Source organism: Staurois parvus, unplaced genomic scaffold (genome assembly GCF_062004578.1).
Source record: "Staurois parvus isolate SC_StPar_1 unplaced genomic scaffold, SC_StPar_1.0 ptg000595l, whole genome shotgun sequence".
Lineage (NCBI taxonomy): Eukaryota > Metazoa > Chordata > Amphibia > Anura > Ranidae > Staurois > Staurois parvus.
The window spans coordinates 357,575-377,944 of record NW_028318391.1 but is presented as its reverse complement, the minus strand read 5'-3'; the positions used below and the strand labels follow the sequence as shown (position 1 = coordinate 377,944).

At 44.3% G+C, this 20,370-nt stretch overlaps 1 protein-coding gene across 1 annotated transcript in view; it reads left to right on the top strand.

Moving 5' to 3' along the window:
* GLP1R (glucagon like peptide 1 receptor) overlaps positions 1 to 20,370 on the top strand; it is a 469,752-nt gene that overhangs the window by 183,535 nt on the left and 265,847 nt on the right. Inside the window, exon 2 of the mRNA XM_089692563.1 lies at positions 2,053 to 2,149. Within this exon, the coding sequence (XP_089548689.1) occupies positions 2,053 to 2,149 (97 nt within the window). The remainder of the gene's footprint in view (positions 1 to 2,052; positions 2,150 to 20,370) is intronic.

Genomic DNA, 20,370 nt, shown 5'->3' with positions numbered 1-20,370 from the left:
TGTTCTGTCACATGTTCTGTCCCCCTCTGTAATGTACAGCGCTGAGCGAACTATTGGCGCTTTATAAATACTGTATAATAATAATATGATGGATATCGTACAGTTCCAGTGTTCTGTGTTGGACCAACTATGTATGTACCGGGCCCGGGGGATCCCTCTAGAGGCTGGAAATCCCTGAAGTAGACCCTGCTAGCTTTTGGGTTCTGTGCTGAACATGGGAGGCCGGCGGTGTGTCAGAGAATGCTTTGAATGCAATATGTTCTCTGATTGGCCAAGAGAAAATGCAAAGTGTTCTCTGAAGGTCACCTGGGCAAAGTGGCCGACCTCCTGTGTTCAGAATGCAGCAGCGCAGCCACTCAGGACGGGATCCAGAAGCTAGTGGAGATCGCTGGAGTAGAGGTTTGGTAGGGGTGTAGTAGTGGTTTAATAGAAGTGTAGTAGTAAGGGTGTAGTAGTGGTGTGGTAACAATTTAGTAGAGGTGTAGTAGTAGTGATGTAGTAAGGGTGTGGTAGTGGTTTAGTTGAGGTGTAGTAAGGGTGTGGTAGTGGTGTGGTAGTAGTTTAGTAGAGGTGTAGTAGTGGTTTAGTAGAGGTGTAGTAGTGGTGTAGTAGTGGTTCAATAGAAGCCTAGTAGTGGTGTAGTAGGGGTGTGCAAGTGGTGTGGTAGCAGTTTAGTAGAGGTGTAGTAGTAGTGTAGTAAGGGTGTAGTAGTAATTTAATAGTGTTGTAGAAGGGTGTAGTAGTGGTTTAGTAGAGTGTAGTAGGGGTGTAATAAGGGTGTAGTGGTGGTTTAGTAGAGGAGTAGTAGTAGTGTAGTAAGGGTGTAGTAGTGGTTTAGTAGAGTTGTAGTAGCGGTTCAATAGAAGTTTAGTAGTGGTGTAGTAGGGATGTGGAAGTGGTGTGGTAGCAGTTTAGTAGAGGTGTAGTAGTGGTGTAGTAAGGATGAGGTAGTAGTGTGGTAGTAGTTTAGTAGAGGTATAGTTGTAGTGTAGTAGTGGTTTAGTAGCGGTATAGTAGGGGTGTAGTAAGAGTGTAGTAGGGGTTTAGTAGAGATGTGATTGGGGTGTAGCAGCGGTTCAATAGAAGTGTAGTAGTGGTGTAGTAGGGCTGTGATAGTAGTTTAGTAGAAGTGTAGTAAGGGTGTAGTATTGGTGTGGTAGTAGTTTAGTAGCGGTGTAGTAGTGGTGTAGTAAGGGTGTAGTAGTGGTTTAATAGAAGTGTAGTAGTGATGCAGTAGGGGTGTGTTAGTGGTTTAGTAGGTGTAGTAGGGGTTTAATAGAAGTGTAGTAGTGGTGTAGTAAGGGTGTAGTAGTGGTGTAGTAGAGGTGTAGTAGAGGTATAGTAGCAGTGTAGTAGCAGTGTATTAGTGGTGTAGTAGAGGTGTAGTAGAGGTCTAGTAGCAGTGTAGTAGCAGTGTAGTAGTGGTGTAGTAGTAGTTTCTACATCAGTGATTCCCACCTTCCGGAGGGATTCCTCAGGCATGGTATATACTGTTCATTTCCTCTCGGTTAAGGACAATCCGGGCACAGTGGTGAACACAGTTGGGTGTCCCTGAAGTCCCTATTTCTGGGTGTGATCTCTAATACTCCATTACCAGAACGGGCGGGCTTGGCTTGATGATCCGCTCCTCAATCACAGAGGTGAATCTCTCTAATGTTCCTCAGCGTTGGGTCTCTGGCGCCGTTTATCCCCCCAATATGCGGAGTCGATGGCGCCTCCCGCCGTTCCTGTAATGAAGTCCATGGGACACGACAGAGGAATGTCTACTAGACATGAACCCATTAGGGTGTGAGATCGCCCGTCAGAATGCGGAATGAAGAGCCAGCGATCGGCTCAATTCCCGCCTTCTGTATCTGTGAAGGACGTTCTTGTTGAAGCGGAGTTCCCCCATAATTCAGCCATTTGTATTAGGAAAGCGCCATTGAATGTCCCGATGAAATCTGATAAATACATTCTAGGGGCATCAGAACAAAGAGGTGCGTGAAGTCGTTCGGTTTGTGTTCTGTAGATCATTCCTCCATGCAATAACACGGATGTCTTTTTCTCTTCCAGAGTCCGGCCGTGTCTCTATCGGACACAATCCAGAAGTGGAGAGAATATCGCGAGCAATGCCTGAACACCTTGCATCACGCCCCGCCCACCCTGACAGGTAGGCGCCATCGCCGGCAATATGATCGCCCCACTGGGCTGTTCTGATATGTCGTCCCATTACAGAGGAACTTTGTTTCATTAGGTGTGGACACCGGACATGCTACACATGCCCAATTCCCAACAGACCATCTTACACAGCGTTTATATATATATATTGATCAGACAGGAGATAGAGGGATACAAAGTAACATTGTTTATAAACATCGATCAGACGGGAGATAGAGAGATACAAAGTAACATTGTTTATAAACATCGATCAGACGGGAGATGGAGAGATACAAAGTGCCATTGTTTATAAACATCGATCAGACGGGAGATAGAGAGATACAAAGTAACATTGTTTATAAACATTGATCAGACAGGAGATAGAGAGATACAAAGTAACATTGTTTATAAACATCGATCAGATGGGAGATACAAAGTAACATTGTTTATAAACATTGATCAGACGGGAGATAGAGAGATACAAAGTAACATTGTTTATAAACATCGATCAGACGAGAGATAGAGAGATACAAAGTAACATTGTTTATAAACATTGATCAGACGGGAGATAGAGAGATACAAAGTAACATTGTTTATAAACATCGATCAGACGAGAGATAGAGAGATACAAAGTAACAGTGTTTATAAACATCGATCAGACGGGAGATAGAGATACAAAGTAACATTGTTTATAAACATCGATCAGACGGGAGATGGAGAGATACAAAGTGCCATTGTTTATAAACATCGATCAGACGGGAGATAGAGAGATACAAAGTAACATTGTTTATAAACATCGATCAGACGGGAGATAGAGAGATACAAAGTAACATTGTTTATAAACATCGATCAGACGGGAGATGGAGAGATACAAAGTAACATTGTTTATAAACATCGATCAGACGGGAGATAGAGAGATACAAAGTCACATTGTTTATAAACATCGATCAGACGGGAGATGGAGAGATACAAAGTAACATTGTTTATAAACATCGATCAGCCGGGAGATAGAGAGATACAAAGTGCCATTGTTTATAAACATCGATCAGACGGGAGATAGAGAGATACAAAGTAACCTTGTTTATAAACATCGATCAGACGGGAGATACAAAGTAACATTGTTTATAAACATTGATCAGACGGGAGATAGAGAGATACAAAGTAACATTGTTTATAAACATCGATCAGACGAGAGATAGAGAGATACAAAGTAACATTGTTTATAAACATTGATCAGACGGGAGATAGAGAGATACAAAGTAACATTGTTTATAAACATCGATCAGACGAGAGATAGAGAGATACAAAGTAACAGTGTTTATAAACATCGATCAGACGGGAGATAGAGATACAAAGTAACATTGTTTATAAACATCGATCAGACGAGAGATAGAGATACAAAGTAACATTGTTTATAAACATTGATCAGACGGGAGATAGAGAGATACAAAGTAACATTGTTTATAAACATCGATCAGACGGGAGATAGAGAGATACAAAGTAACATTGTTTATAAACATCGATCAGACGGGAGATAGAGAGATACAAAGTAACATTGTTTATAAACATCGATCAGACGGGAGATAGAGAGATACAAAGTAACAGTGTTTATAAACATCGATCAGACGGGAGATAGAGATACAAAGTAACATTGTTTATAAACATCGATCAGACGAGAGATAGAGAGATACAAAGTAACATTGTTTATAAACATCGATCAGACGGGAGATGGAGAGATACAAAGTAACATTGTTTATAAACATCGATCAGACGGGAGATAGAGAGATAATAGTGTTACTCTTGGGTTTACTCTATTTCATTCATCTACAGATGGAGGGGATGACATTATATGATATTATATTACCCCCGGGTTCAAATCTATGCAGCCGCGGGGGCCCCGTTTTGCTCAGGCATGAGAGCCCATTCATTTGAATGGACTCCCATGCCCGGGACACGCAGGGAAGAAGTCCCGGCACTTCTTTGGAAAACACAGCCGAAGTTCCCAGTACGGTTGTGTTTTCCAGTGTGGGCAGAGCGCCATTAGAACTAATGGAACCCCCCCCCCCCCCCCGCGGATCCACATTCCTCTGTGCGGATCCGCAGCGGCACCACCTGCACAGATGTGAACCCGGGGTAAAGGGATGAGCTGCATATGATGTCAGTTAAAGGAACCTGGGGAGGAGTTCCTATCGAAACGCTAATTAAGCCCTAACTTACCCTCATCAGCCCTAATTACCTCCTTCTTCCCCTTATCTTCTCATCGATTATGTTGCTGATTTTTCTTGTTTAGTTCTTCAATTTTCTCCATTTTTATTCAGCTTTTTTTAGCGTGACATCAATAAACAGTGCAAAATTTTAAACATTTTTTTTTTAAATTTTAAAAAATGTGGAATGCTAGAATCATAACGTCTGTGTTGTTTTCAACAGGACAAATGATAGACTAAAATGTATCATTTTTATAGTAACATTATAACTAACACAAACTAAAACTGACCAAATTAGAAAAAAAAATATTTTTTTGCTTTGTTCCTGGATTGTGTCTATATATATATCCACACACTTACTAATGGTCCGCCTTGTTAGTGACCAGAAAATCTCCCCCACACCATCACACCACCACCAGCCTGAACCATTGATACAAGGCAAGATGGATCCATTCTCCCTGACCTCTGATACCAACAAGGCATTTTCCTCCACACAACTGCGGCTCACTGGATATTTTCTCTTTTTTGGACCATTCTCTGTAATGGTTGTGTGTGAAAATCCCAGCAGTTTTTGAAATACTCAGAGCAGCACCAACAACCACGCCATGTTCAAAGTCACTTAAATCCCCTTTCTTCCCCATTCTGATGTTCAGTTTGAACTTCAGCAAGTCGTCTTCACCACTTCTAGATGCCTAAATGCATTGAGTTGCTGCCGTGTGATTGGCAATTGAACAGGTGTACATAATAAAGTGGCCGGTTTATATATATCACAGGTGTCAAACTGGCGGCCCTCCAGCTGTTGCCAAACTACAAGTCCCATGAGGCATTGCAAGATTGACAGTTACAAGCATGACTCCCAAAGGCAGAGGCATGATGGGACTTGTAGTTTGGCAACAGCTGGAGGGCTGCCAGTTTGACACCCCTGATATATATATATATCAATCACAGTCTATTGTATAAAACGTCACAATGTAACACACAGGGTCCACCACTTCCTCAGAGCCCGTGTTATCAATCACCTCTTTCTCCTCGGTGCAGTACTCCACCATCTTCTATGGAGCACACTCACCAGATGAGTTGTTCCCAGGGGCGGACTGACCATTCAAGCACTCCGGCCCGGGTTCAGTAGGGGACCCCATGAGATGCCCCTGGTACCTTTCATTGGCTTTTTTGGGTATGGGTGAGGACACAGGGGCCTCATGATCCCCTATTGCCCGGGGGCCCCATGAGTTGTCAGTCCGCCCCTGGTTGTTCCTCTTCTGGAAAAGGTCAAAGAAATGCACTTTATATCTCCACAGAGCAATCTTTTTGTTTGTTTGTTTTTTTAACTTTAATTGTTGTGGAAAAGTTGAGGAGAATAAAGATAAAGGTCAGACACAATAAACAGCTTCAATGCGGTATTAACCTCTCGCCCTCCAGAGGATTCCCCCCCCCCCCCATTCATGACCAGGCCTGGGGCGGACTGACAACTCATGGGGCCCCCGGGCAATAGGGGATCATGGGGCCCCTGTGTCCTTGCCCACACTCAAAAAAGCCTATGAAAAAGGTACCAGGGGCATCTCATGGGGCCCCCTACTGACCCTGGGCCCTCGGGCAGTGCCCGAGTTTCCAAATGGTCAGTCCGCCCCTGGACCAGGCTATTCCAGGAGCACCCGCCTAGCGGAGAGGACACCATTTGTCATCTAACTGGCCTAAAAAATGTCTGTAAAAGGTAAGTATATATATATAATTTAAAAACAAATTGGCATGGGGGCTCAGAGGAAAGGGTAGGGGGAGAGTTGGGCCTCAAACCTGTCTATCAAGGTGAATGTATAAACAGCATGATAAACAAGGGGTTAAAAAGCCAGTGAAGGGGTTTCAAGTAAAAACTATCCAGGCTGCCCAATCCCTTTTACAAGGCTTCAAAGGTGCCCAAAATTGGTGCCCGTGTAGGTTCTCAGGCTTTCCCATTCCTCTGGGGAGCCTGGGGGGACCATGGGAATCAGGAGATAACTAAGAGAGCAGGAGGTCATCGTAGAAGATCTGTTCCCCGATTCCCCCTGCAACTAGTGAACCTGGAAGCGACAGGTTCCTCGGCTACTATAGCTGAGGATGCAGCTACTCAAGCACGATCTGTGCTTGATTAGCTGCAGTAGAGGGCAAGGAAGACATTGGGGGGCCTGTTGTCTCAATAAAGAGGACCTGTCACCTGTCCATTCTATCATATAAGAGGGTTGTTAGCCCCCTTTGTGATGGCAATAGAGTAAATTGAAAACAAATGCTAAAAACTGTAAAAAAAAAGAAAAAAGAAAAGAAGTTGTGATTAAAAAAAGAAGAAACTTTATTTTAAGCATTCCAGCCCCCTCCCACCCCCCAATAAATACACTAAACAAATGAGCAGCATACGGCACCCACTTGTATGGAAGCATAAATTGCCCCAGATATGAGGGTATCCCACCGAACATCAAAGCGAGGACAATGATCACAAATGATGGCTCTAGAATTAAAAAACTGATCATTTGTAAAGACTTTTGAAGCATTGCCTAACCAGAAATTCGGGTACCATCGTTTTTATGATTTCACCAGCGCAAACAATTTGAAAGACCTGACGTGTTTGGTATCCAGGGGCTGACTGATCATTCGGAAACTCAGGCACTGCCCGAGGGTCCAGGGTCAGTAGGGGGCCCCATGAGATGCCCCTGGTATCTTTCATAGGTTTATTTGGGTATGGTTTGAGTGTGGGCGAGGACACAGGGGCCCCATGATCCCCTATTGCCCGGGGGGCCCCATGAGTTGTCTGTCCGCCCCTGTTGGTATCTATTTACTCGACTCCCATATCTAATATTTTACGAAAGAAAATTGGTATAATGTGTTTGTTTGCATTAAAATTCTTTTTAGTGTATTTAGTTGGAAAATATGCCTTTGATAAACAGTTACGGAATTATCTTGAAACATAAAACTGTAACTTCCACCTGTTTTCTTTCCTGTTTCCCCCAAATATATTGACTCCCCCAGTCTCAGCTGCTAAACTAGACAGGTTGGGGGCGGGGGGGGGGTCCTCATTGAAAGACACAGAATATTGTTATTATGTAAAGAAATGTGTCGGAGTATCAGAGTGGGATTTATGGTGCAACCACTGTAATGCACCCTCCACCGCTCGCTCCTGAAGATTGACATGGATGAAGCTTCTTCTGTGTCCCATCACATTGATTGTCACTCCAGGAGAATCAAAACTTAATTTACTTTCAGTTAACAAGCTGTGGGCATTCTGTGATGGATTTCTTGGCACTCTCACATTGGTCGGTCATCAGAACTCCACTGATACAATGTCCAAAAGTACAGTATTGGGCCACCTGGCTTTCCAAGCACATGACCTATAATGGCCCCCCAGTCTTAGTCCGTAGGGTTCAATATTGAGTTGGCCCCGCCCTTTGCAGCTATAACAGCTTCAACTCTTCTGGGAAGGCCGTCCACAAGGTTTAGGAGGGTGTCTATGGGAAGGTTGGACCATTCTTCCAGAAGCACATTTGTCAGGTCAGGCACTGATGTCGGGGGAGGAGGCCTGGCTCGCAGTCTCCGCTCTAATTCATCACAAAGGTGTTCTATGGGGTTGAGGTCAGGACTCTGTGCAGGACAGTCAAGTTTCTCCACCCCAAACTGGCTCCTCCATGTCTTTATGGACCTTGCTTTGTGCACTGGTTCAGAGTCATGTTGGAACAGGAAGGGGTCATCCCTAAACTCTTCCCATAAAGCTGGGAGCATTAAATTGTCCAAAATGTCGCCTTAAGAGTTCCCTTCACTGGAACTAGGGGGCCAAGCTCAACCCCAGAAAAACATCCCCACACCTTAATCCCCCTCCACCACAATGCAGTCAGGCGAGTACCGTTCTCCTGGCAACCGCCAAACCCATTGGATTGCCAGACAGAGAAGCGTGATTGGTCACTCCAGAGAACACGTCTCTACTGCTCTAGAGTCCAGTGGCAGCGTGCTTTACACCACGGCATCCGACGCTTTGCATTGCACTTGGTTATGGAAGGCTTGGATGCAGCTGCTCGGCCATGGAAACCCATTCCATGAAGCTCTCTACACACTGTTGTTGGGCTCATCTGAAGGCCACACCAAGTTTGGAGGTCTTTAGTTATTGACTCTGCAGACAGTTGGTGACTTCTGCGCACTGTGCGCTTCAGCATGCGCTGACCCGCCCTGTCATGTGACGTGGCCTACCACTTGGTGGCTGAGATGCTGTTGTAGCCAGGAAATGTCACGGATGGACTAATTGCACAGGTGACAACTGTCACGATCGCGGCGTCAGACCCCAGACCTTCTCCCCAAACTCGTGACCGAAGGACTAGCCAATCTAAAACCGCGATGTGACGTGCGTAACAATGCCACACCCAGCACAACGATTTTCCAGCTAATGGACAACAGATTGATGTGCCGTCAGCCTGAGCGATTGTTACTGGGTCAGGTTACTTACGCAATTAACCCTTCACACTGCCACCGCCTCATTTTTGTACAGAGAAAGAGGAAACTCGGCAATAACAGCTATAACACCATAATATTTGAAATAATCGTCTGCATAACACGGTCATAATACAGGCCTGTTATACAGAGGGTTAAACAAACAGTAGCGTTTCTTTAGAGGCAGGAATTCGTAATTGCAATACAGAGCTATAGAAACAGTTCAACACTTTCAGAGAGAAAGATTTACAGGTGAAACTCGAAAAATTAGAATATCGTACAAAAGTTAATTTATTTCAGTGCAGCAACTTAAAAGGTGAAACTAATATATGAGACTCATTCCATGCAAAGCAAGATAGTTCAAGCCGTGATTTGTCATCATTGTGATGATTATGGCTTACAGTTCATGAAAACCCCAAATCCACAATCTCAGAAAATGAGAATATTCCATGCAATCAATAAAACACGGATTGTACATAGAACAATATCGGACCTCTGAAAAGTAGAAGCATGCATATGTACTCAGTACTTGGTTTGGGCCCCTTTTGCAGCAATTACTGCCTCAATGTGGCGTGGCATGGAAGCTATCAGCCTGTAACACTGCTGAGGAGTTATGGAAGACCAGGATGCTTCAATAGCGGCCTTCAGCGCTTCTGCATTGTTCGGTCTCATGTCTCTCATCTTTCTCCTGGCAATGCCCCTCAGATTCTCTATGGACTTCAGGTCAGGCGAGTTTGCCATTCTTCCTCCATACTTGGGGTCCTTGGGCCTCTCCATTCTTCCTCCATACTTGGGGTCCTTGGGCCTCTCCATTCTTCCTCCATACTCGGGGTCCTTGGGCCTCTCCATTCTTCCTCCATACTCTGGGTCCTTGGTTTCCAAATGAGATGCAAAAGTAGCTCTCATCAGAAAACAGGACTTTGGACCACTGAACAACAGACCAGGTCTGTTTTTCTTTAGCCCAGGTAAGACGCTTCTGACGTTGTTCGTTGTTCAGGAGCGGCTTGACAAGAGGAATACGACATTTGAAGCCCATGTCCAGGATCCGTCTGTGTGTGGTGGCTCTTGATGCACTGACTCCAGCCTCAGTCCACTCCTTGTGAAAGTCCCCAACACTTTTGAATGGCCTTTTCCTGACAATATCTCCAGGCTGCGGTCATCCCTGCTGCTTGTGCACCTTTTTCTTCCACACTTTTCCCTTCCACATAACTTTCTATTAATGTGCTTTGATACAGCACTTTGGGAACATCCAACTTCTTTTGCAATTACCTTTTGAGGCTTTCCCTCCTTATGGAGGGTGTCAGTGATGGTGTCAGGTCAGCAGTCTTTCCCATGATTGTGATTCCTACTGAACCAGACTGAGAGACCATTTAAAGGCTCAGGAACCCTTTGCAGGTGTTATGGCTGAATGAGCTGATTAGAGTGGGACACTTTGAGCCGAGAATATTCCACCTTTTCACAATATTCTCATTTTCTGAGATTGTGGATTTGGGGTTTTCATGAGCTGTAAGCCATAATCATCACAATGATGACAAATCGCGACTTGAACTATCTTGCTTTGCATGTAATGAGTCTATCCCATATATTAGTTTCACCTTTTAAGTTGCTGCACTGAAATAAATGAACTTTTGCACGATATTCTTCCCCAATTCCAGGTCATCTCTCTGAGTGTGTGCCTGTGGGGGAGAGGACATTAGAGTGTAAGCTCTTCTGGTCCAGAGACTGATGTGACTGGCTCAGTGCTCTCTGTACAGCACTGCAGAATATGTTGGTGCTATATTAATGGGGACAATAACATACAGTAATATCTAGAGTGTCCAGGTTGATCTCTGGTATAGTGTGGGCTGATCAGCGTTCGGTGCTCAGTCTCCACTCCACAGTTCTCAGCCTTGTCCCTTCTATTCAGAATGAGATTTCTATTTCTGTCTCATACTGTGGACACTTATCATTCCCAATCTGGAGGTTAATGCCGTGGTTTGTTAATCGTTGGTGAATTACTATTTTGAATCCGGCCCATCAGTGGGTGATAATAGGACTAAGCCAATCTGCAATATGAATAGGAGTAATAGGAGGAGCGATGTTGTTTATTCGGACAAAGAGACACATTAATTCTAGGGACTGCAAATTATCGAATGTAACAATAGAAGAAATCTGAATCGATTGTGACGGCTTGCTAAAAGGTGGGATGATTACCGGGCCCATGATTAGTTTAAAGCAATTATTTCTCTATCCCTGTTGTATCTGTGAGGGTCCAGATCACTAGACCAGACATCTTTGTGATAGCAGTTTTTTTAAACAGGCAAAAAAGTAGCTTTTCTTCAGCATAAACCAAACAAAAACAGTCCATAAACTTCTGGTACAAATAAAATTGTCAGCTCACCACCAGCACAAACTAGTCCCACTAAGGTTTAAAGTTTCAGCCTGCTTCAGGGGGCCAGAAAAAGGCCACAATATCCCATGAGTGTCTTAGCCAATAAACAGCCCACTGCCCACTCACAACTGTGTTCTGTTCCACTCCACACCTCATGAAAACCTGCTGGCTGCTTCCTGCCCTTTTCAGCCCTCCCTTACAGGAAGGTTAACTTTTACAGGACAAGGAAACCCATGGTCAAGGTTGGGAAACCTTGAAGGCTATCCTGAACACTTAACATTGGAAACCTTGAAGGCCATCTCTGAGCATTTAACATGGGAAACCTTGAAGGCCATCTCTGAACACTCAATGTGGGTAACCTTGAAGGCCATCTCTGAACACTCAACATGGGAAACCTTGAAGGCCATCTCTGAACACTCAACATGGGAAACCTTGAAGGCCATCTCTGAGCATTCAACATGGGAAACCTTGAAGGCCATCTCTGAACACTCAATGTGGGTAACCTTGAAGGCCATCTCTGAACACTTAACATGGGAAACCTTGAAGGCCATCTCTGAACACTCAACATGGTAAACCTTGAAGGCCATCTCTGAACATTCAACGTGGAACTTTTGAATGCCATCTCTGAACACTCAACATGGGAAACCTTGAAGGCCATCTCTGAACAATCAACATGGGAAACCTTGAAGGCCACCTCTGAACACTCAATGTGGGTAACCTTGAAGGCCATCTCTGAACACGCAACGTGGGAAACCTTGAAGGCCATCTCTGAACACGCAACGTGGGAAACCTTGAAGGCCATCTCTGAACACTCAACATGGGAAACCTTGACGACCATGCTGGACTTCTCTCTTGTCCTCTAAGAACAGGAAAACTAGGAAAAGCATTGCCCGGTGTTACATAGAATACTATCCGCTGAGCACAGGAGAATAAAGAGTTCAGATATTTTTATAAAGACTGTTCGCACCTTCGAAAATGAGAAATTATTTTTTTCCTATCCTGAATCTCAGCCAGCAAAGTGAAAATAGCTGAACAGCCAAACCTCTCCACCTTCCAGGACTGTTCAGCGATTTTTATATAAATGATTCTGTCTGGAGGAACATCTATTTATACACTGATACTTAGAGAAACCAAAGTTAAAACAAAATCCATCTAGTGTATGAAAAACACTGTACTGTAACGTTCACAATTTTAAGGGGAATTCCAGCTTAAATTGCACCTAAAACCGTTGTTTTTGAGACTGGTTAGGGGTTGGAACCCCTGTCAGGTTTATATTACTACTTTGTCCCCTTTAGGTAGACACACCCTCTCTATTTGTCCTAGTTACTATTGTCATTGGAACAAAAAGTGATGGGAAAGCAAAAATTCTACAAAATTGTCACCATAAGAGACAATTCTCCAACGGGGACACCTGTTCTGGTGACAACTGTCCATGAGGGAGTTTCCCTTCACTTCACAGAGATATTTCCTCTAAGGCTGCATTCACACTTGAGCGTTTTGTAGCTTGAAGCTCCAAAAAAACTTAAAAAAATCAATTGTTTTCTATGGTGTCTGTTCACACCTGATCGCGCGCACAGGCACCATAGAGAACAATAATTTTTTTTAAGTTTGAGTGTTTTTGGAGCTTCAAGCTACAATACGCTCACGTGTGAATGCAGCCTAAGTTCTTTGGGACAAGAAGTAATTTTTCCCCAAAGGGAATATCGAGAAAATGATGTTTTAACCACTTGCCGCCCTGCCACTGTACATATACGGCGGCAGGGCGGCACTCGCAGGCAAAACCACGTTTTAAAACGTGTGTTTTGTAAACAAATAGGGGGCGCGCGCGAGGCGCAACGCCGCCCTGTCACGTGGATCACCGCTGCAGATGTCAGTCGCCGGGTCACAGTCGCTCCTTAGCGGCTATGTCCCGGCGATCGGCGGCAAACAGTGACAGAGAGCACATCTGCAGTAGCTGTGCTGTCTGTCACTTCCCTATCAGCTCGAGGATGAGCTGATCGAGAAAGAACAGTTTCTCTTTCTCGATCAGCCTTGTCTCGTCCAGTACACACCCCCGCCCCCCGCCCCGCCCCCTAGTAAAACACTCCCCTCACTCCTATAACCCTTCCCTGCAAAATAAAGTTAACCCCTTCCTCCCCATTGCCATTAGTACAGTGTCAGTTTTTTTTTTTTTTGCACTGATCACTGTATTAGTGTTTTTGGGGATGTCAGTGACCCCAAGTCAGTACCCCCCAATGTCAGAATGTCCGCCGCAGTCCCGCCATAAGTCGCTGGTCGCTGCCATAAGTCCCTGATCGCCGCCATTATTAGTATAAAAAAAAACCTAAAAATCCCAGTATCTTTCCCGCCATTTGTAAACGCTATAACTTTCACGTAAACCAATTAATTTACACATATTGGGGTTTTTTTTTTTAGCAAAGACGTCGCAGAATGCATTTTGGCAGAAATTTATGACATAAATTTGATTTTTGCTATTTTTTTGTTTTATAGCAAAAAGTCCAAAATATTGCTTTTTTTTCCTCAAAATTGTCAGTCTTTTTTTTTTTATAGCGCAAAAAATAAAAACCGCACAGGCGATCAAATACCACCGAAAGAAAGCTCAATTTGTGGGGAAAAAAAAGGATGTAAATTTATGTACCATATTGCATGACCGCGCAATTGTCCATTAAACTAGCACAGCGCTGTATAGCAGAAAAATGGCGTAAATTGCAGTATCTATCCCATAGTTTGTAGACGCTATAACTTCACACAAAGCAATCAATATACACTTATTGGGATTTTTTTTACCAAAAACATGGAGCAGAATACATTTTGGCCTAAATTTATAACTAACTTTGAGTTTACTATATATTTTTTATAGCTGAAAATAAAAAATATTGTTTTTCTTCAAAATTTTTGGCCTTTTTTTGTTTATAGCGTGAAAAATAAAAAGCGCAGAGGTGATCAAATACCACCGAAAGAAAGCTCTATTTGTGTGAAAAAAAGGACGTAAATTTAGTTTGGGTGCAGCATTGCATGACCGCGCAATTATCAGTTGAATTAGTGCAGCGCCGAGTAGCATAAAGAGGCGTGGTCATTAAGGGGGGTAAATCCTCAGGAGGGCGAGGGGTTAAGTAGGGCCAGGGCAAGGCGGAGGAGGCTCCCACCTTGGAGGGGAGTCTCTGCATTGGCCAGACTTCACCTTGTCTACCGATGTAGATCTTGATCATGATGAACGATGCCTTTGCCTACCTGCCAGAAAAAAATCCACCGATGACTGCCCGCTGTGAATAAGGCTCTTTTCACACGGGCATTCCGTTTTTTTAATCAGTTCAGTCCAGGGGCGAACTGACCATTTGAAAACTTGGGCACTGCCCGAGGGCCCGGGGTCAGTAGGGGGCCCCATGAGATGCCCCTGGTACCTTTTTCATAGGCTTTTTTGAGTTTGGGCAAGGACACAGGGGCCCCATGATCCCCTATTGCCCGGGGGCCCCATGAGTTGTCAGTCCGCCCCTGGTTCAGTTGCATTTTTTTTTTTTTTATATCAGAACTAAACAGACTTTTTACCTCCATTTTCATATACGTTTACATCTGGTTTTCTTCTGCTCAAAAAAAAAAAAAACATGTTAACCCCTCACCCTCCGAAGGATTTCCACCTCTTCCTGACCAGGCCATTTTTTGCGATACAGTACTGCGTTACTTTAACGGACAATTGCGTGGTCATGCTGCACCCAAATTACATTTACGTCCTTTTTTCCCCACAAATGGAGATTTTTTTCTGTGGCATTTGATCGCCTGTATGTTTTTTATTTTTTGCACTATAATAAAAAAAAAAGATTGAATTTCGAAAAATAAACTATATTTTTGACTATTTGCTATAAAACATGTCCAGTAAAAAAATTAAAAAAAATAAAACTTTGTCATAAATTTAGGCCCAAATGCATTCTGCTCCATGTCTTTGCTGAAAAAAAGGCCCAGTACGTGTAAATTAATTGATTTACGTGAAAGTTATAGCGTCTACAAATGGCGGGAAAGATACTGGGATTTTTTTTTACTAGCAATGGCGGCGATCAGCGACTTATAGCGGGACTGCGGCGGGCATTCTGACACTGGGGGGGGGGACTGACTAACTGCCACTGACATCCCCAGTGACACCAATACAGTGATCAGTGCTAATAGAAAGCACAGACACTGTCCTAATGGCACTGGGCAGGAAAGGGTTAACATGTGGGGTGTGTAGCAATCCTGCACACAGAGATGGATGCAAACCTCCATTTTGGCAAAGACCTCCATCTTCTATCATTTTCTACTTCCAAATCAGCTTCCCTCATCCCCCCTCCCTCTCTGTTGAGTGACACGTGGGTCCCTGGATGCTGAGTTCAAAAAGGCATCAAGGCCCAGCGGGAGAGCTCATGGCTAGAAACCCCAATTAGCCTGGCCCCCATATGTCTGCGAGACTCTGCTTGGAAAAGGATCGTAAAAACATAAACCAGTCCCTCGCTGAGCTTCAAAGACATTCCAGATAAGCCATAAAGCAGACATCACATTCAAAATCCACTTTCCCCTATGATTACATATCTTGGAATATGAAAGACTTACATAAAAAACAGGCATATATTCAGACCAGTCACTTTAATACAAATCGTCTGATATATTACACCCCCTAGCTGACACAAACAGGAGAGCAGAAAATGATATCTCCTTAACCATCCCAGCAGGTATGTCAAATTTTATATCTAGACGTTCAGCGGATGATTCTGCATATTAATCTACCCGTAGATAGAATGTTACATGTACCTAGGAAAAGTTATTGACCATAGTATAATACGCAAGGGATTTGGTCATAGCCTGAGCTCCCCACCTACAACACCCCCCCCCTAAATGAGGCGATTGGTTCTCTGCTTTAAGGAGAAACCCTGCTGAGTTCCTAGAAAAAGGCTGTTATGCTTGAAGTTAAGCCAAGCTGAGTTGAGCTAAGTTGAAGATTCTCCCTTTTAACATTGCAACCAACTTTGAGAGACGGCCCTTTTGCTCTGAAACGTGAACGCTGCTTAAACCAGGACTTTTGGCAAGTACTTTATCTCTCTAAATTCCTTTCTGTTATATCTTTGCTGTGTTATTGCTCTCTGTATATTTAAATATATATATATATATATATATATATATATATATATATTGGCTACATCATTTTCTGTAAATATTTTTATTGCACCCTTTGACCTTTTAGTAATAAATCTTACTTTCTGAAAGTGTTGAACTGTTTCTAAAGCTCTTTAATGCAAACTAAGAACCCCTGTCTCTGAAGAGCGCTACTGTGTGTTTTAAAACATCTGCATACATCTGTCTGCAGTGACAGTGGTATACAAACAATTATTCAAACATCATAGTGTATTGCTAATATTGCCGAGTTTCCTCTTTCTCTGTACAAAAAGGAGGTGGTGGCAGTGTGAAGGGTTAATTGCGTAATTAACCTGACCCAGTAATAATCGTTCCCAGGCTGCAAGTACACAGATTGTGCTCCATTAGCTGGAAAATCTTTGTGCAGGGTGCAGCTGGGCATGGCATTGTTACACACGTGACAGCACGGTTTTAGATTGGCTAGTCCTTTGGTCACGAGTTTGGTGAGAAGGGCTGGGGTCTGACACTGGGGTCATTACAGGGCGATCAAAGAGTCAACTGTGTGCTGTGTGTGTCTTACTAGGGAGACATACTGCTGTGTATCGCTGTGCTGTGCAGAGAGATACAAAGCAGCATGTCCTTGCTGACAGGGGAGAGATCTGTGTTGCTTACACACTGGTCTCTCCACCATCAGTGATACTCGGCGATCGCCGGTTTCCGGTGGAGAATCACTGGCTGGGACCCAGTGATTGACAGCCGAATATATATGCGATTTTGCGCACCCGTGACACCCTGTAGCAGTATTTCTGCTATAGGGCGGCACGGAAACGATGAACAGATGCGGACATTACCGGATGTAAACAGATGATCCTCCGTTTACATCCACTAGTCCAGAAATACATGGGTGTCCGTTATTCATCCGTAAATGATGACAAACGGACAAACGGAACGCATGCGTGAAGGGAGCCTTCCTTGTAATATATATATATTTATAGTCATGAGTTAGTTATAGTTATGAACTTTCTTTTCCACAGAGTCCTCAACACTGATAAAAACTGTCAAACATTATGACAAAAATCAAATGAAATAATGGCGCAAATCTTCCAGCGACCTGTAAGAAATGAGTGATTTAGTTCCATTCATCTTCATTAATTCTCGGAGCGATTCAATGCAAAGCCAATTAGTAAACACGTGCTGAATGGATAAGGAACCCAGGCGGGTCATTATGGAAATTAGCCTCGTTTAGAGGAAGTTAATTGAACTTCTCAATTCACCTAAATGTCATCTCATAACAAGTTATTCGAATTCGATGGGCTTCCTAGTTCATAAATCCGTTCTATCAGAAAAAGGGGGGAAATGGCAGATTATGTTGTTGTTATTATTATTATTATTATTATTATTATATCACTTATTGCTATATTGTTGTTTTATGTTAGGGGCAGCAAAACGTGACCTGAGACACTGATACAGTGCTGTCTGCAGAGTGAGATAGAAAATGTCAGAGCTATATAAATGTATAATAATAATAGTGTGTGACTGTGGGGGAGGGGACATTAGAGTGTAAGCTCCTCTGGTACAGAGACTGATGTGACTGTGGGGGAGGGGGCATTAGAGTGTAAGCTCCTCTGGTACAGAGACTGATGTGACTGTGGGGGAGGGGGCATTAGAGTGTAAGCTCCTCTGGTACAGAGACTGATGGGACTGTGGGGGGGCATTAGAGTGTAAGCTCCTCTGGTACAGAGACTGATGTGACTGTGGGGGAGGGGGCATTAGAGTGTAAGCTCCTCTGGTACAGAGACTGATGGGACTGTGGGGGGGCATTAGAGTGTAAGCTCCTCTGGTACAGAGACTGATGTGACTGTGGGGGGAGGGGACATTAGAGTGTAAGCTCCTCAGGTACAGAGACTGATGTGACTGTGGGGGAGGGGACATTAGAGTGTCAGCTCCTCTGGTACAGAGACTGATGTGACTGCGGGGGAGGGGACATTAGAGTGTCAGCTCCTCTGGTACAGAGACTGCTGTGACTGGCTCAGTGTTCTCTGTACAGCGCTGCGGTATATGTCAGAGCTATATAAATGTATAATAATAATAGTGTGTGACTGTGGGGGGAGGGGACATTAGAGTGTAAGCTCCTCTGGTGCAGAGACTGATGTGACTGTGGGGGAGGGGACATTAGAGTGTAAGCTCCTCTGGTACAGAGACCGATGGGACTGTGGGGGAGGGGGCTGGCTCAGTGATCTCTGTTCAGTGCTGCGGTATATGTCAGAGCTATATAAATGTATAATAATAATAGTGTGTGACTGTGGGGGAGGGGACATTAGAGTGTAAATTTTTTGTTTATTAAAATCTTGCAAACAAATAACATCATAAAAATCATATTTACATATATACAGAATAAAATATATATAATTAAACAAAACCAGCTTACTTCAGCAAAGTACTAACAAATCCTGACCGTCACCTAAACCCCCCTCAGGCTAAGAATCGATGAAACATTGATCCCATGCATGCCACCTTTCTTCAAAAAATCTGATGTTGCAAAAATCTAGGGGACGTGAAAAGGACAGAAAGAGAAGCCACGCCCCCAGAGACTGATGGACAGCAGCTACGGGGACCTGACATTCCTCCACACCTTTGTCCACCTGTCCTTCTCAAGACCCCGAATCTTCCCAGCCTCACCCAGAATGTTGTGCACCACCACCTCGACAGGAAGGATTTTTTTGTGAATGGAAACCTGACACCGTGCATTCCACAGCTAACTAGAAAAAGTGTCTCAAAATCAAAGTCCCGGTGAGTCTGAAAGGCTCCGTAAGACCACTCCGCGTAACTCAAGCGGGAAAGGAAAGGGATCCCCAGAGCCCCACCCACCCGCTTGTAGACATCTATATTGAAGGGGCACTGAAGCAAGAAATGGTCCATCGTCTCCTCCACTCCACTGCACTCCACTCTTGGACAACCACGGTTCTCCGCAGAGCAATGCTTCAGGTTGCCCTTCACATAGAGTCTGCCATGGAATGAGCCAGGCCAAATCCCGAAACTTTAAAGGGATTTTTTCCAGATTCATCAAACGCAGACCTTCCCTCATAACCGGGCCTGGGCAATCCCTCAAGGCCAATGGCTCGCTAAAGGCAGATTCAACAACCCTCCTCTCCAGGGCCTTCCTAGGAAGAGACCTAATTTCCTCCGCCGTCACTCGCCATTGCCGAAGCATTTTCAGACATGCGGCAACATAAGCCGGGAGCTTACCATGTTGGACCCTCAGGCTTTTCACCGGCCCACCATTCTCCCAGCTCTGCAGAAAAGGCCTAAACCAGGACTGAAAAATACCAACCCACCCAGGCGGTTCCTCTGCCAGCATGCTACCAAAATTATGTTTCAAAAATATCAGAGAAAAGAAAACCACCGGGTTGACCACACCTAGACCACCCATCCGCCTGGGAAGGTAGGTTACAGACCTCTTAATGAGGTTCAGTTTGTTCCCCCATAACAGCTGGAAGAAACAACTGTAGATCCTCACATAGAGAGACACTGGCAAAACACAGACAAAGCTGACATACAGAAATACCGGGATCAGGTAAGTTTTAATCAGGTCAATCCTTTCCCTGTAAGAGAGTTTCCAATCCTTCCAGCTGGCCACCTTGGCATCGGCATCTTGTAGCCTGCTTACCCAATTTGCAAGGCCGTAATCACCGGGACCAAATCTGATGCCTAAAACTTTAATTTCCTGCTGGGGCTCTGGGAAGGTGTCCGGAAGGGTAAAGCCTTCGCCTTCCTCTCCCATCCAGAAAACCTCACTCTTATCCTGATTGATCTTTGAGCCAGATGCCTCAGCATACTGTTCCATCACTGAGACCACCTCCTCCGCCTCCTGCGTCCCGGGGATGAAAACAGACACGTCATCAGCATAGGCCACAACCCTCAGAGGGGGCTCCCCAGGAATGCCCAAAGGAACTCCACACTACGGTCCGCTCTCTAACCTCCGAACGAAGGGATCGATTACAAACGCATATAGCAGAGGACTCAAAGGACACCCCTGACGCACACCTGAGCCAACCTCAAAGGGCCGTCCAATCCAACCATTTACAAGCATGAAGCTTTCAGCCCCTCTGTATAAAATCTTCA